Genomic DNA, 12,007 nt, shown 5'->3' with positions numbered 1-12,007 from the left:
GCTGCCCTGGAATTTCTAAGCCTTGTGCTAATCTTCAGGCCTTTGTGCTGATTTGCGAAAGGGGAAGGATAACATTCCCTGTGTGTGTCAGCCAAGTCACAAGAAATCACAAATCCTGAGCAGCCTGCACGGTCATGCTGAACACATGAGGGGTGGCCCTGTTCAAATGAACCTAGAGTTAATTTGCTGCCACATTATCACAAATGGCGTCAGGTAAAAATGGCAAGTAAAGGTAAATAAAGCCCCAGGGAGATCAAAAAGGGCATCTGTTAAAGTGAGGCAGCAGGAACCGAGTAGGGGCTCTTAGCTGAGAGATGTCCACTGAGTGGGAACCCCACAGAATATGCTGACTAGATCCATGAATGCCCTGGACATAATTTTTAGGCTCCTAATTTAATGACAATAAAGCATGTCTTTGACGAATCTCTTCTTGGTCTATATTTTATTAAAAATATGTATCATTATCTAATGTTCTTCAGACATCTTTATAAAGATACTTTGAAATTCTCAAATTATATACACCCATACATATAATTCAATAAAAATTTGTTTCCTCCTAGCTCCAACTCATGCAGGACTCAATTCCCTGCAATGTCCCCTTTAAGTAGAAAAGGTGTCACATATGTCCCAAATAAAGGAAACTTTCTCTCTCTGATCAATCACCGGGCATCTGCTTTTGAAATCTCTGGAGTTGCTGCTCCTTAGCTTCCAGGCGGGACCTCTTGTGTAATTTCTCTCACACCATGATGAATGCAGTGTCTGGATATTTAGATGGATAACAGTTTTCAGAGACTTGCAGTAAAAGAACTTTTTTTCCTCTCTTACCTTCTCCTTCACTTCATCTGAGGCATAATGACCAGCAGCAAGCAGGGCCTGTCCAGATTCGTCTGCAGATTTAAAGCTATCTTCATGAGCATCGATTTCACCCTACGTGGGGAAAAAAATGACAATTTATGCCCTGCATATTGTAAAAGAAGAGTAAGTTGCTGAATTTCAAACAATCATTACAAATCAGGATATCACATCAAGAATGAGGAAGAACCCAAAGACCAGGCTTCCTAATATCAGCCTAGGTCATCCAACATGAGTGCATCACTACAAAGTCTTCCCACCGGCTTTTCAAGGCACCTGTCAAACTGTCAGGTTTCCATACAACCACAGGTCTGACTCTCAGTCTTCTGTTCCACTGGCCTATTTCAAGTTTTCTTTGAGTCACATGGATTTGTTTATGGTTTTATAAAACCTGGTAGGGTGACTCCCTCCCCTGACCCTCATTGTGCTTCATAACTATCTCAGCTATTTTTGATTTTTTTTCTTCCAAATCAATTTCAACATCAGCTTGTCTCATTACAAAAACAAAGACCTTCTGGGCTTTTGCCTGGAATCACGCTGAACTAGTATAAACCTTGGGGAGAATTCATACCTTTACAAGAGATCATTCCATCCATGCCTGAGGTAAGACATTCCCTTTATTCAGTTTTTCTCAGTCTTTTATTGAAGCTTTATTGTTTTCTCCACAGATGTCTTACACAACTTTTGTTAAATTTATTTCCAAGTACCTCATATCTTCTGATGTGATTTTAAGTAGTATTTTTAAAAATTATGTTTCTAACTCTTTCTGGTGCAGAAGGACATATCTAACTTTTGGATATCGATTTTTTTTTTAAGTCTAGCATCTCTCAGTAGGCTTATAATAATAATTTTAAAAGTCCCTTTTTAACAGTGTTTTCCAAAATTACTTAGCCATAGAAAACCCCCCTTTCTTCTTAAGGTAAAACCTATTCAGATCTCACAGAACTAGTTTTCCAGGGACACACTTTCGGAAAATACCAGTGTAAGAAATTTAAATTTACTCAAACCAACTATGAAATTCAGCATTTAAAACAAAGACATTGTTTAAGGTGGCATGGGATGGATGTGCAAAAGAGTACCATCTCCACCTGGCCAGAGCTTGGCCCTCTGCTATCCTGACATTTAACTCACTTCACCATCTAATAGAAGCAGGAATAGCAAGTCTCCAAAGGCAAAAGCAGCAACAATCCCTATGGCGAGAGCCACCTGTGAGCCAAGTCTCAACCACTCCCAACTGTAAGTGACAGTGATGCCATGATGCATTGCAAGCTAGTGGCTTTACCTCTGGAAGAGCGTGGAGACCGTACCTTGTGCTCCTGATGTCTGTCCAGCAGGGCTTCAGCCCCAGCCACATCGTTGGCGAGTTCATCGGCGCTAATGAGGGCTTTCATCTCAGTGACCCAGCTGGTGAGGTCACGGAAGTCTGCAAGGAAGCGCTGAAGCCTGGGAAAACCAAAGACAGATCAGCAGAGGTCGCCACCGGATGGAAATGCTGCCCTGAAGCTCTGAATTCTACGTCCTCAAAAGTCTAACAAACCATACAAACTGCAGCCCTGGGAAATATGGGACCCTTTCTGTCCTGACTATAAAGGAAAGCAAAAGAAGGCTGAAGTCAATCCTGTAAAATTTAGGGTCCATCTATCACTGTAATTCCCAAGTCTGTCTCTTATTTTCAATTTCCTTGTCATTCCCAAGTAAAACCCCTAGTTATTAGTAAGAAGTATTCTTTCTCTCTCAACCCTTGTTTTACTCAATTTTAACAGGATATTTCACATGATGCTCAGATTGCTAAAGAGATATTTCCATTTCTATTGGTCACAATGCAGTGATGTAAAACGGAAAAAAGACATTTACAAAGTTATGAATACTACGTGGGTACACACAAACACGACAAAGTTGCCAGTCTTCAAAGATAGGTAAGAAAAATCACCTGCATTTTCTTACTACGGCACACAGGTTTCTCAATATAGAGAACTGACCCTGAACTCTGCCTTCCTCTCATCTCTAAAACAAAAGCCTGACGGTGCAGGTTGTGGGGCCTGGAAGATCATCTCCACCTGTATGAATCGTTGAGACGGCCGTGTCTCTCCGCAGCCAGAGTGCGGATCTGCTCCCAGTTGGCAATCAGCTCCTCTCGCTTCACTTGGATCTGAGAGGCGCTCAGGGGGTGGGACTGCTGCAGGCGGTCAGCCTCGGCGCACAGGGCCTTCACCTGGAGACACACTCCGTCAGAGCTGCTCTCCTGACCCCTGACAACTTATTCACAGAATCAGCTACCTTCAAAACCCACCTTGTCCTCTAACGCAGCAAGATCTCTCTCCAAACCCTCATGTTTCCGAAGCAGAGCCTGAACGCTTGCCAGGTCTCGACCAAAATCATCAGAGGCCATTAACTGTTCCTTTTCCTTAATCCAGCTGATGGTCTCATCCACATCCCTAGGGAATAGGTTAATCCACCATTATGATGACCATCCAGAACTGGGACCGCCACACAGAGCCAAGACCCTGTAAGCTCTGCCATCTTCTCAGACACGCCCTCCGTCATACCAAGCCCCTCAGGGTAGACCCCACTCCTGAAACCCCTTGGCTTGGTACCTGTTGAAGCGCTGAACCTCAGCTGCCCCAAACAGCTTCCCCTGTCTCTGAAGGGCCAATCCCTTCAGCCGCTGCCAGGCTGCGTTCACTTCATCCTGCTTTGTCTTGATCAGCTCCTCCTCAGGGTGCTGCTCCTGAACAAGGAAGAGCAGAGAGACTGTCCTTGGTCCATCACCTCTGCCCTCCAACTGGTCACCTGGAGCTGGCTCCCTGACGTGTCTGCTTCAGCAAACCTTCACTGTTCTAAAGAAATACTAGCTTGTTGTGTGTAATGAAGTGAAGCGCATTCAAAAAGAGCCTCTATTTCTTGTTATATAAGAAGGGCAGAGCTGTTCTCTAACCCCCAGAGCAGTTATGTGCATCGGTACCAAACCCCCTGTGTTAACACACTTTCGCTGCCCTTGTGGCAGCTTCATCAACACACCTCTCGGCCCCAGCTCCTCCAGAGTGATATTTCAAACATCACACGAGGCAGTTAAGCATTCCTGCCACCCCCCACACACGGCTTTTAGGGTTTGTTCCTGACTTCAGACTGGAGATATTCCTTCCCCATCAACTACATTTCATTTCGTTTAAATAAAAGTAACACACAGCCCTTCAGGGTTGTGGGATGCACCTGTGAGAGCCCAGGCTTGCCATGCCCAGTCTCCTCGGCACAACCCAGGACAGCCCAGGTTTCTGAGCAGCTCATCATCGCTGGGAAGGGTGGGGTTCCATCTGAGGAACGCTGGCTCTTCTTTCCCATCATCACTGATTTGAAAGGGAACAAGAACCAGCCCAGGAAGATCCACATATTTAAACTGTGTACCCCCAAATCAAGTTTCTCCTGAAGCCAAAACCCCCTAGTTCCTCCTACTCGAGGTCTCCGGAGCACTGGGACCCCTGCAGCGGAAGGTGAGGATAAAGCAGCCGCTGCAGGATTGCACATGCGTGCGGGCCAAGGGGAGGGTGGCCCCACCTCCCTCTTAACGGCCCCAGGGCCACCAGTGGAAAGCCTTTCATCACAGGCTCCCCAGGCCCCCGAGAGCCCAGGGAAATGTCGACTCAAAAAGGAAGGGAGGAAAAATCAGGCATTGATGGACATCTGCCAACCCTAAGACACTCTTACCACCACACCCTTTTCTGAGAAACCCCGAAACCCAGCTTCAGCAGCCCAATAAAAGCTCACCAAGCCCCACCTGAAGGTGGGTGGAGGAAACAGATCAAATGAACTCTGTCCTTCCTGCCCACGGCTATAAGCTAAAAAGCATTTTCTAATTTAGGAGTGATCAGTATTGCTGCCTTACTCAGATCTAAACAGAACTCTTAGATGTGCTTTATCAAAACTCATTCAGAAATCAGGGACCTGATCATCAAAATTTTTCTTCTGAAAACACTAGGAAGTTAACAATGATGCTGTGAGAGGCACAGAGCACTTTCTTCTTTACCTGAATGAGCTTGGCGGCAAACTGGTTCACTTCGTTGACTCGCTCTTCGTGGGCAGCCATATCTGTTTGAAATTCTTCAAATTTCTTCTGTAAAACCTCCACATGCTCCAGGTCCTGGCCCAGCTCCTCAGAGGTCACAATTGCTTCCTATTCAGGGACCACCACAGATCCAGTCACTGAGAAACACTTGGTAACAAAGGCTCCCAGAAACTCATCACGCTGTGGGCAGTGGGAGGGGCCACAGCAGCTTTAGCAGACATGGTTTTCTGTGTGTTCCTCTCCCAGGTATGGGGTTGAGCCCATGGCACTTCTGGCTCGGAGGCTCCAAGTTTCAGAATTACAGAGGGGAACACGGCCAGAGAGCAGCCAGAGATGCGGCTATCCCACTACCCTCACGCCTTTGCTTAAACTGGCTGCACCTGCTGCTCACGCCCTCTTGGCTAGAGACGTGGAGGAGGCTCTTTCCTTTCAGTAAGGCCTGCCGAGCACACCTGCCCTCCCCAGCGTACCTTATCATTGATCCAGTCCATCACGTCCTCACATTCTCGTAAGTACTGCACCAACTTCTGGGCCTGCAGCAGCTTGACTCCCTTCTCCCGCATCTTCTCCAGAAGTAATTCCCACTGGCGGTGCAGCTCCATCAAACGAGTCTGGAGGTTAAAGAGCCCAATCCTACAGGTTACAACCATTTCTGCCAGATCTGGCTCCTCCAAGGAGTTCCAACAAGTCAGAAACCTCACAGAGCTCTGAACAAGTCTTTTTAAAACGAATCCCTACTCTGAGGGGAAACTGTAAATTTAACCGAGAAGAGGAAAATGCATATACTACACGGAGGATTGGTAGGTCTTATTAAAGTAACTGACCTTTTGTGGGTAGATGTATTCTAGCTTACTCCAATGGAATTTATTACTATTTTCTAATTTTCAATTATTATTGATATCGTATTACTTGTCAGCATTTACATAATGTTTTTAGTTATTATTAATTATTAAATTACTGAAGTGGGATTCCTAGGTCAGAAAACTACTGGGGAAGGAAAGATGAGGAATTAACATGAAACCACAGCAGAAATCACCAGAGGATGTATCCTGAATTCATGGAGGTGAAGGGGAAAAAACAACACAAGCAGTCCTGCAGGAGGACCGTAACTGTAAAGTAATTATAAGGTATAAGTAAATAGGAAAACCTTGGTATAAAGGTTAACAAAAAAGGGGGTCCTGAAGCAAAATCAGCTATCAAAGAAATTCTTGGCAGAACTTTTGGAGCTTCCATGACAAGACACAGTTCGTGGTACATCTCAAGTGAGGTTTATAATCAAACTTCACCCAGGTGACGGCCGCAGGCCCAAACATAGTCACTTCCCAGCATTTTGGGTTCTCAAAGCACCGTCCTAGTAAGGACTTGTCAATAACTCGGGGTAACTGTCATCAATTAAAGCTTTGGCAATGGCATTCTGGCATTCTAACCAAATCTCAATGTTGATTGTGTCTACCCAAGATACTGGGAGTTTCTGTATAACACTGAGAGAGTTAAGTCACACAAACACAAACACTACCAGAAGAGACATTTGGGATCCACCCATTGTTGAGATGCCACTCCCAGCAAACTAAAAACTTGAAAGTCACAGGATAGTCAACATGGGTGGATTCTCTTAGAAACAGGTAAGGATGGTTCATTTGAAAGGAGGAAGTAGTCAGGGAAAATAAATTCTCACACAGTTCACTTCCACCAGTACAATCACTTCCATCACTGATGGCTAAAGCTGGAGTCCACCACTGAGAAGGAAGTGAAAGGCATTCCAAGGTAAAGGGGAAAAGGCAACCAATGGCAAGTCAGTACTCCACCTACTCGGATGTGGGAGCCAATGTGGGTGGCGGTGACTATGGGGCGCCACGCCGTCCGGTACGGTGTGAAAGTCTAAACCAGTGACAGACAGGTTATCCAGGACACACAAACAGTCCTCCCACCCGACCCAGCTTCCTCTGTGTGAATGCTGCCTGCCAAACTACGCTACTGAGTTACCGGGCCAGATAAATTACCAGGCCAGGATGATCGTGGGACCTGTGAGCACAAAAGTAGAGATTAAATTAGAGTCCTCTGTTCAAGTTAAAATGGGGCCACAGAGGGGTCAGGAAAAACCCCACCTGTGAGTCAGCCGTCAGCTACTCACAAATTTCATTTCCACGCCCTAAATGAAGAATCAGGGCAAGGCCTGTTCTAGCACCAGAACAACTTTCCCACTCCTGGGATGTCTCATCTCGTCAGTACTGCAGGTTCGACAGAGTCCAGTTTCACAAGCTCACTACTGTCTGGGAGCGTGGGGGGCGGGGAGGCAGATGCCTACGACACACGCTGAGAGCTGACAGGGTGGAGGAGAACTCCTGGCTGACTCGGGTGGATTTCTCAACAGGGGCCTGTGCAAGCAGCTTTCAGGGAAGTAGTTGGGGGTGGGGGATTAAGGAAGCTGATAGGAATAAAAAACGAGTGGGAAAAAGAAAGCAAAGAGTTGTGACTGGAGAAAGAAAGGAGGAGACTGAAATGCTGGTTCTGTCACCCACCGGCTGGGGGAATCTGGACAAGTAACTCAAACTTCTCTGAGCCTCAGTTTCTACCCTGTGGCTACCCTGCCAGCTTCTTGTGAAGATCAGAGATAACATATGCAAAAGTCCTAGCTAAGTGTCTGCACATAAATAGCTACTAACAGCTTCTCAACAAATGGCAGCTAACAGTGCTTTTAAATGTTGTTTTAATAAGACCTCTAAACAGGGAGAGGGGACGGACTAACACACCTGAATGAAGTGAGCTTTGGGTCTCCTTCCCCCAGATTAATGACTAAAGCCAAACACTTGATCCGTTTCTCATGTTCCCCATCTGTAACTGGTTATACGAGTACAGAGCAGCCCCATTCACTCTGGCTGATTTACAGTTAGGACTGTACACAAATTAGTGGGGAAATGGGCAGATATGTATTTGTATTTAATTGCAGAGACATAGTACATTGCCCAAATGGGTTGAATGAAATAGTCATATGGCATTTAGAATTTAATTTTATTTCCTATTTACAATCATTACTAGTAATAGTTTATTATTAATAATAAGCTTAGGGCTAACTGTAAGACTTCAGTGTAAGACTGCAGCGTATATTAGAGCAAAAGAGAGACAAGTATCTACTGCTGAAAACCACTAGACCAGATCCTAAGGCAATGAAACCCCCACTGTGGGTTTCAGGGAACAGGGAGGATGAAACATTTCTAGCTGGGGCTTCAAATGTGGCCTACATCTCAATCTTTAGGACTGCCTTGACAGGTCAAGGACTGAAAAGGCTGGTCCTTCAATGGAACATGACTTTGGGTGATAAAGAACAAAACACAAAGACAGATAAGAGCATTCAGTCGTGAGAAACTAAGTGTGCAGACCTTATTCTAAAGAGGCTTGTTTTCCCTAATACCTTGGTATTGGAAATGTTAAACAAACAGAGAAAGACCAATTATTGCCTCAACCCCAATGAATGGTACAAAACAAGCCAGACCAAAAAGCCTGGTCACCAACCAACACGTGCCACAAGTCATTCCTTACAGCTGGTCCTTTAAGTGGCCTGTTGACCAGACCTCGGCAAACCCTCCCAGGGCAAGACACTGAGACCCAGAGAGCAAGTTTCTGACAGAGTGCTTTTTTTTCACAGTGTCTGTGATTAATCCTATTTATCTTAATCCCTAAATTCACTAATTTCAGTAATATGCTCTCCCATCCAATTACCACCTAAAAATGTTAAACTGAATATATACAATTTTCTTTAAAGTATAACTGCATCTTAACTTGTTCTACAAAAAGAACATTAATTTCCTCACTGACTGTATAGACACTTGTTCATATTCATACTGAATCACCATATTACAAAGGCAAGATCTGGGTAACTCCATTAGGAGACTTCACGAATTCTTTTAAAAAGCTAGAAAAATCTATCTTTTTAGGAACCCAAATTTACAGGTAAGCATTAATCCACAATCCTCTACCAACCAGACAGATGAAGGCCATCCACACCCAGCACTAGTCTTACTCACCCTGATGGTTTCAGATGCAAAATGACCTTCTGAGATCATCAGGTTTCCAGTTTCATCCAGCTTCACAATGGCCCCCGAGTTGGCCTGCACTTCGGCTTCAAAGGCTTGATGCTTCTGCAGCTTGCCCTGTTGGTGATCACGAAGTGAGCCACAGTCGCACCTGAGCACTCATCATCCTGTCCCCCTGGCCCCCATTACTCTTCTCCTCCGGACTCCCGCTCCCTCTAACTGTGGACACCTCAGTCAGCATCCCACCCATCCAGACCAGTTCAATTACTCCAATGCTCCGACTGTATCTGAAAGCTTGGCCACCGAGGACCCCCACCCCACAGATAGCAAGATGCTACAACATATCCTTTTTTCTTGTCTCTCTGGAAATTAGCCTTTATGGACATCCAATCCCTTCTAGAAATACAGAACCATAATGAGTGCTTTCTTAGTGTGTTGTTTACCCCTGACTAATTCATGTTCATTCATGATATGACACTTTTCTTAGCTTGCTTTAGAAGCTGCACTCTTTGATGGATTTGATATATTCCATTTCTCAATACCTCTTTTTAATCACATGTGGAGCTGGGCAGGGCTGTACCTAAATCAGCATTTATGATTTTGTTTTTTCAGATGACCTTTGGCGAAGTAAAAGAACCATGGGCACAACCCCTATTCTACTTGCTAAAAATGCCTTTCACCAAAACCAATTTTTTTTTAAACAGCTTTATAGGAAAGGGGGTATAGCTTCAGTGGTAGAGTGGTGTTTAGTATGCATGAGGTCCTGGGTTTAATCCTCAGTACCTCCATTAAAAACAAATAAACCTAATTACCTTCTCTAAAATAAATAATAACACCTTTATAAATTTTTACCAGCAATACTGTTAGTTACATGCCTTTCTCCAAAACACATATTCCAAGAGATCAACCCAGACCTTCCCTGAAAAATGCTGAAGGATCACTGATAGTCACAAGGCAGTGGTTTGAGAACCACAAGCTTAAAGCATCTACAAAATACAAATTAAAACCTGCAGGATTCCACATTCACCCTCAGGAATGCAATCACTAAGGGTTTTTCAGAAGAGTAAGTCAGTTCTTCCTTATGTCTGATCTACATTCTTCCTGCTGCTCAATCTCTCAAGGTCATAATTAAATATCTTTCTTTGTCTGACTTTTGGGCAAAAACATCTGAGCTCTAGAGTCTTGGCAGGCTTCTCAGACACACCTGCAGGTTGGTTGGGTCTTTGTAATTCTCATCAGACGCAATCTGAAGTTTCTCCTGAATCCATTTCTCCAGCTCCTCAGCATCTCTTTGGAAAAACTGGAATCGGTAGGAATCTTCGAGCTTCTGGCGCCTAAGGGTCGAGAGCTCCTTGAAGCGGTGGTATCTATCGAGGACTTGCTGCCGTCTCTCCTGGATGTCCTCTGCTGTTTCCAGCACCTTGACCCCGCTTGGGTCCATCTTCTGAAAAGACAGAAAGCCCTGAGATAAGCACCACACCAAAAACAGACTGAATGGAATCAGCCTCTTGGAAGGAGAGAGAGAGAATTATCAGGCAGCCCAAGCAGACAAGTGAACTGAAAATGGCCCTTTCTTAGGATCAAACAGTGAAGCCCAGATCCCACTCCTTTGTTGAAAATGGCTATCTACTCCCCCAAGCACCTGTCCCATGGGTCCCTCAGAGGATGCTTCACCAAAATGGTGATGAAACCAAGCAAAATGTAAAGGGGAGAACTATGGTTTATGCTGTAAATTCTACAAGGGCTTTGAGAATTCAAAGGAAATGCCAACTCTGGAACTCTAAGAATTCCTGAGAAATCCATTCAAAAGTCCTTTCCTCTGGTCTGAGCATTTCACAGTGTGGAGATGATAAAGCATTTACTCCTACTCAGTTAAGCTTTCCTATCTTTCTAGATCTCAGTCTGTTATTAAATAAAGAAAAGGGGATATTATAAAGTAACCAAGTCTTTAATATCAAAAACCAAGAAAATTTACCTAAAGTCTAATTTCTCAGTTACCCCCAAAACTCAATCCTACAAGTCTTGTTCAGGCTATCGGCGAGCCTGGGCAATGAACAGGCTTTGTTTCATATGAATGCACAAAATTAAAAGAAAATCTTAATTTTTTAAAAAAGGTGTGGTTAAAATAAAAAGGTGTGGTGAAAGATTTCTCCTCCTTTCACTCCTATGTGCTCCAGATAACCACACATGCGGGCTGAGTAGGTGGTACTTCCCATAGCACTCAATCTACCCCAGCTTTAAACTCTCAGATTTAACGTCAAAACTTGAATGTCAAAAGAAAATTTGACCTATTTATGGGAGAAACCCAGAATATGCCTCCTGCTTTCATCAGAAATAAGCCATTTTTACCCTCTAACCAAGGAAGGACAATTGGTACAGATGAATGACAAAGAACATCTAAATTTATCAGTGACACATGACCTTGTACAAGTACAAGCCACCTTCCCTCTTTGTGCCTCAATTTCCTAGAATGACTAAAAATGGCAGGTGATAATGAGATGGTCTCAAGACCCTTCTCACTTTAAAATTACATCCTACATAAACAACAAGGTCTATAGCACAGGGAACTATATTCAATAGCTTGTAGTAACCTACAATGAAAAAGAATTATAAAAAGAACATACATGTGTGTATAACTAAATCACCATGCTGTGCATCAGAGACTCACACAACACTGTAAATCGACTATACAAAAAAAATTATATTCTACAGAGAAGAGTCTGTGACTGGGTAAAAAAAAAAGAAACCAGTTTGACAAGCTTTTCAATCTCTCCGGCTATTGTTCTATAATTTATAAAGACATAAAAGTTATGTTGGCCGGGAAACATTTGAGAGCTCTTCCCATTGTCCTGTCCGCCTGGCCCAGCTCATGGAACAGATAAGCAGGCTAAATTAGGCATGGAGGTCAGTGAGTGCCCCCTACTCCCCGCCCCCATCCAGCTGTGAGGTAAACAACACTGCTGAGATCTGGGCAAAGTTTCCAGCTCTTCAGAGATTAAAGCAGCTCCAGGGGGTGTCAAGAAAAGCATTGTCTGCACTTGATCAACTCTGAGGACCATCTTTC

At 44.2% G+C, this 12,007-nt stretch overlaps 1 protein-coding gene across 8 annotated transcripts in view; it reads right to left on the bottom strand.

Moving 5' to 3' along the window:
• SPTAN1 (spectrin alpha, non-erythrocytic 1) overlaps window positions 1-12,007 on the bottom strand; it is a 57,948-nt gene that overhangs the window by 37,466 nt on the left and 8,475 nt on the right. For all 8 annotated transcript variants that reach the window (XM_031450577.2, XM_064490571.1, XM_064490573.1 and 5 more), the window contains exons 2-10: window positions 10,148-10,387; window positions 8,935-9,060; window positions 5,383-5,523; window positions 4,874-5,020; window positions 3,447-3,580; window positions 3,143-3,287; window positions 2,910-3,064; window positions 2,160-2,295; window positions 826-927 (exon numbers count right to left, since the gene is read on the bottom strand). In XM_031450577.2, coding sequence (XP_031306437.1) covers window positions 826-927; window positions 2,160-2,295; window positions 2,910-3,064; window positions 3,143-3,287; window positions 3,447-3,580; window positions 4,874-5,020; window positions 5,383-5,523; window positions 8,935-9,060; window positions 10,148-10,384 — 1,323 coding nt within the window. In that variant the 5' untranslated portion in view covers window positions 10,385-10,387. The remainder of the gene's footprint in view (window positions 1-825; window positions 928-2,159; window positions 2,296-2,909; window positions 3,065-3,142; window positions 3,288-3,446; window positions 3,581-4,873; window positions 5,021-5,382; window positions 5,524-8,934; window positions 9,061-10,147; window positions 10,388-12,007) is intronic.

The sequence above is a fragment of the Camelus dromedarius genome, chromosome 10 (assembly GCF_036321535.1).
Source record: "Camelus dromedarius isolate mCamDro1 chromosome 10, mCamDro1.pat, whole genome shotgun sequence".
NCBI lineage: Eukaryota > Metazoa > Chordata > Mammalia > Artiodactyla > Camelidae > Camelus > Camelus dromedarius.
The sequence above is the reverse complement of the archived record's forward strand: the minus strand, read 5'-3'. Positions and strand labels throughout refer to the sequence as shown.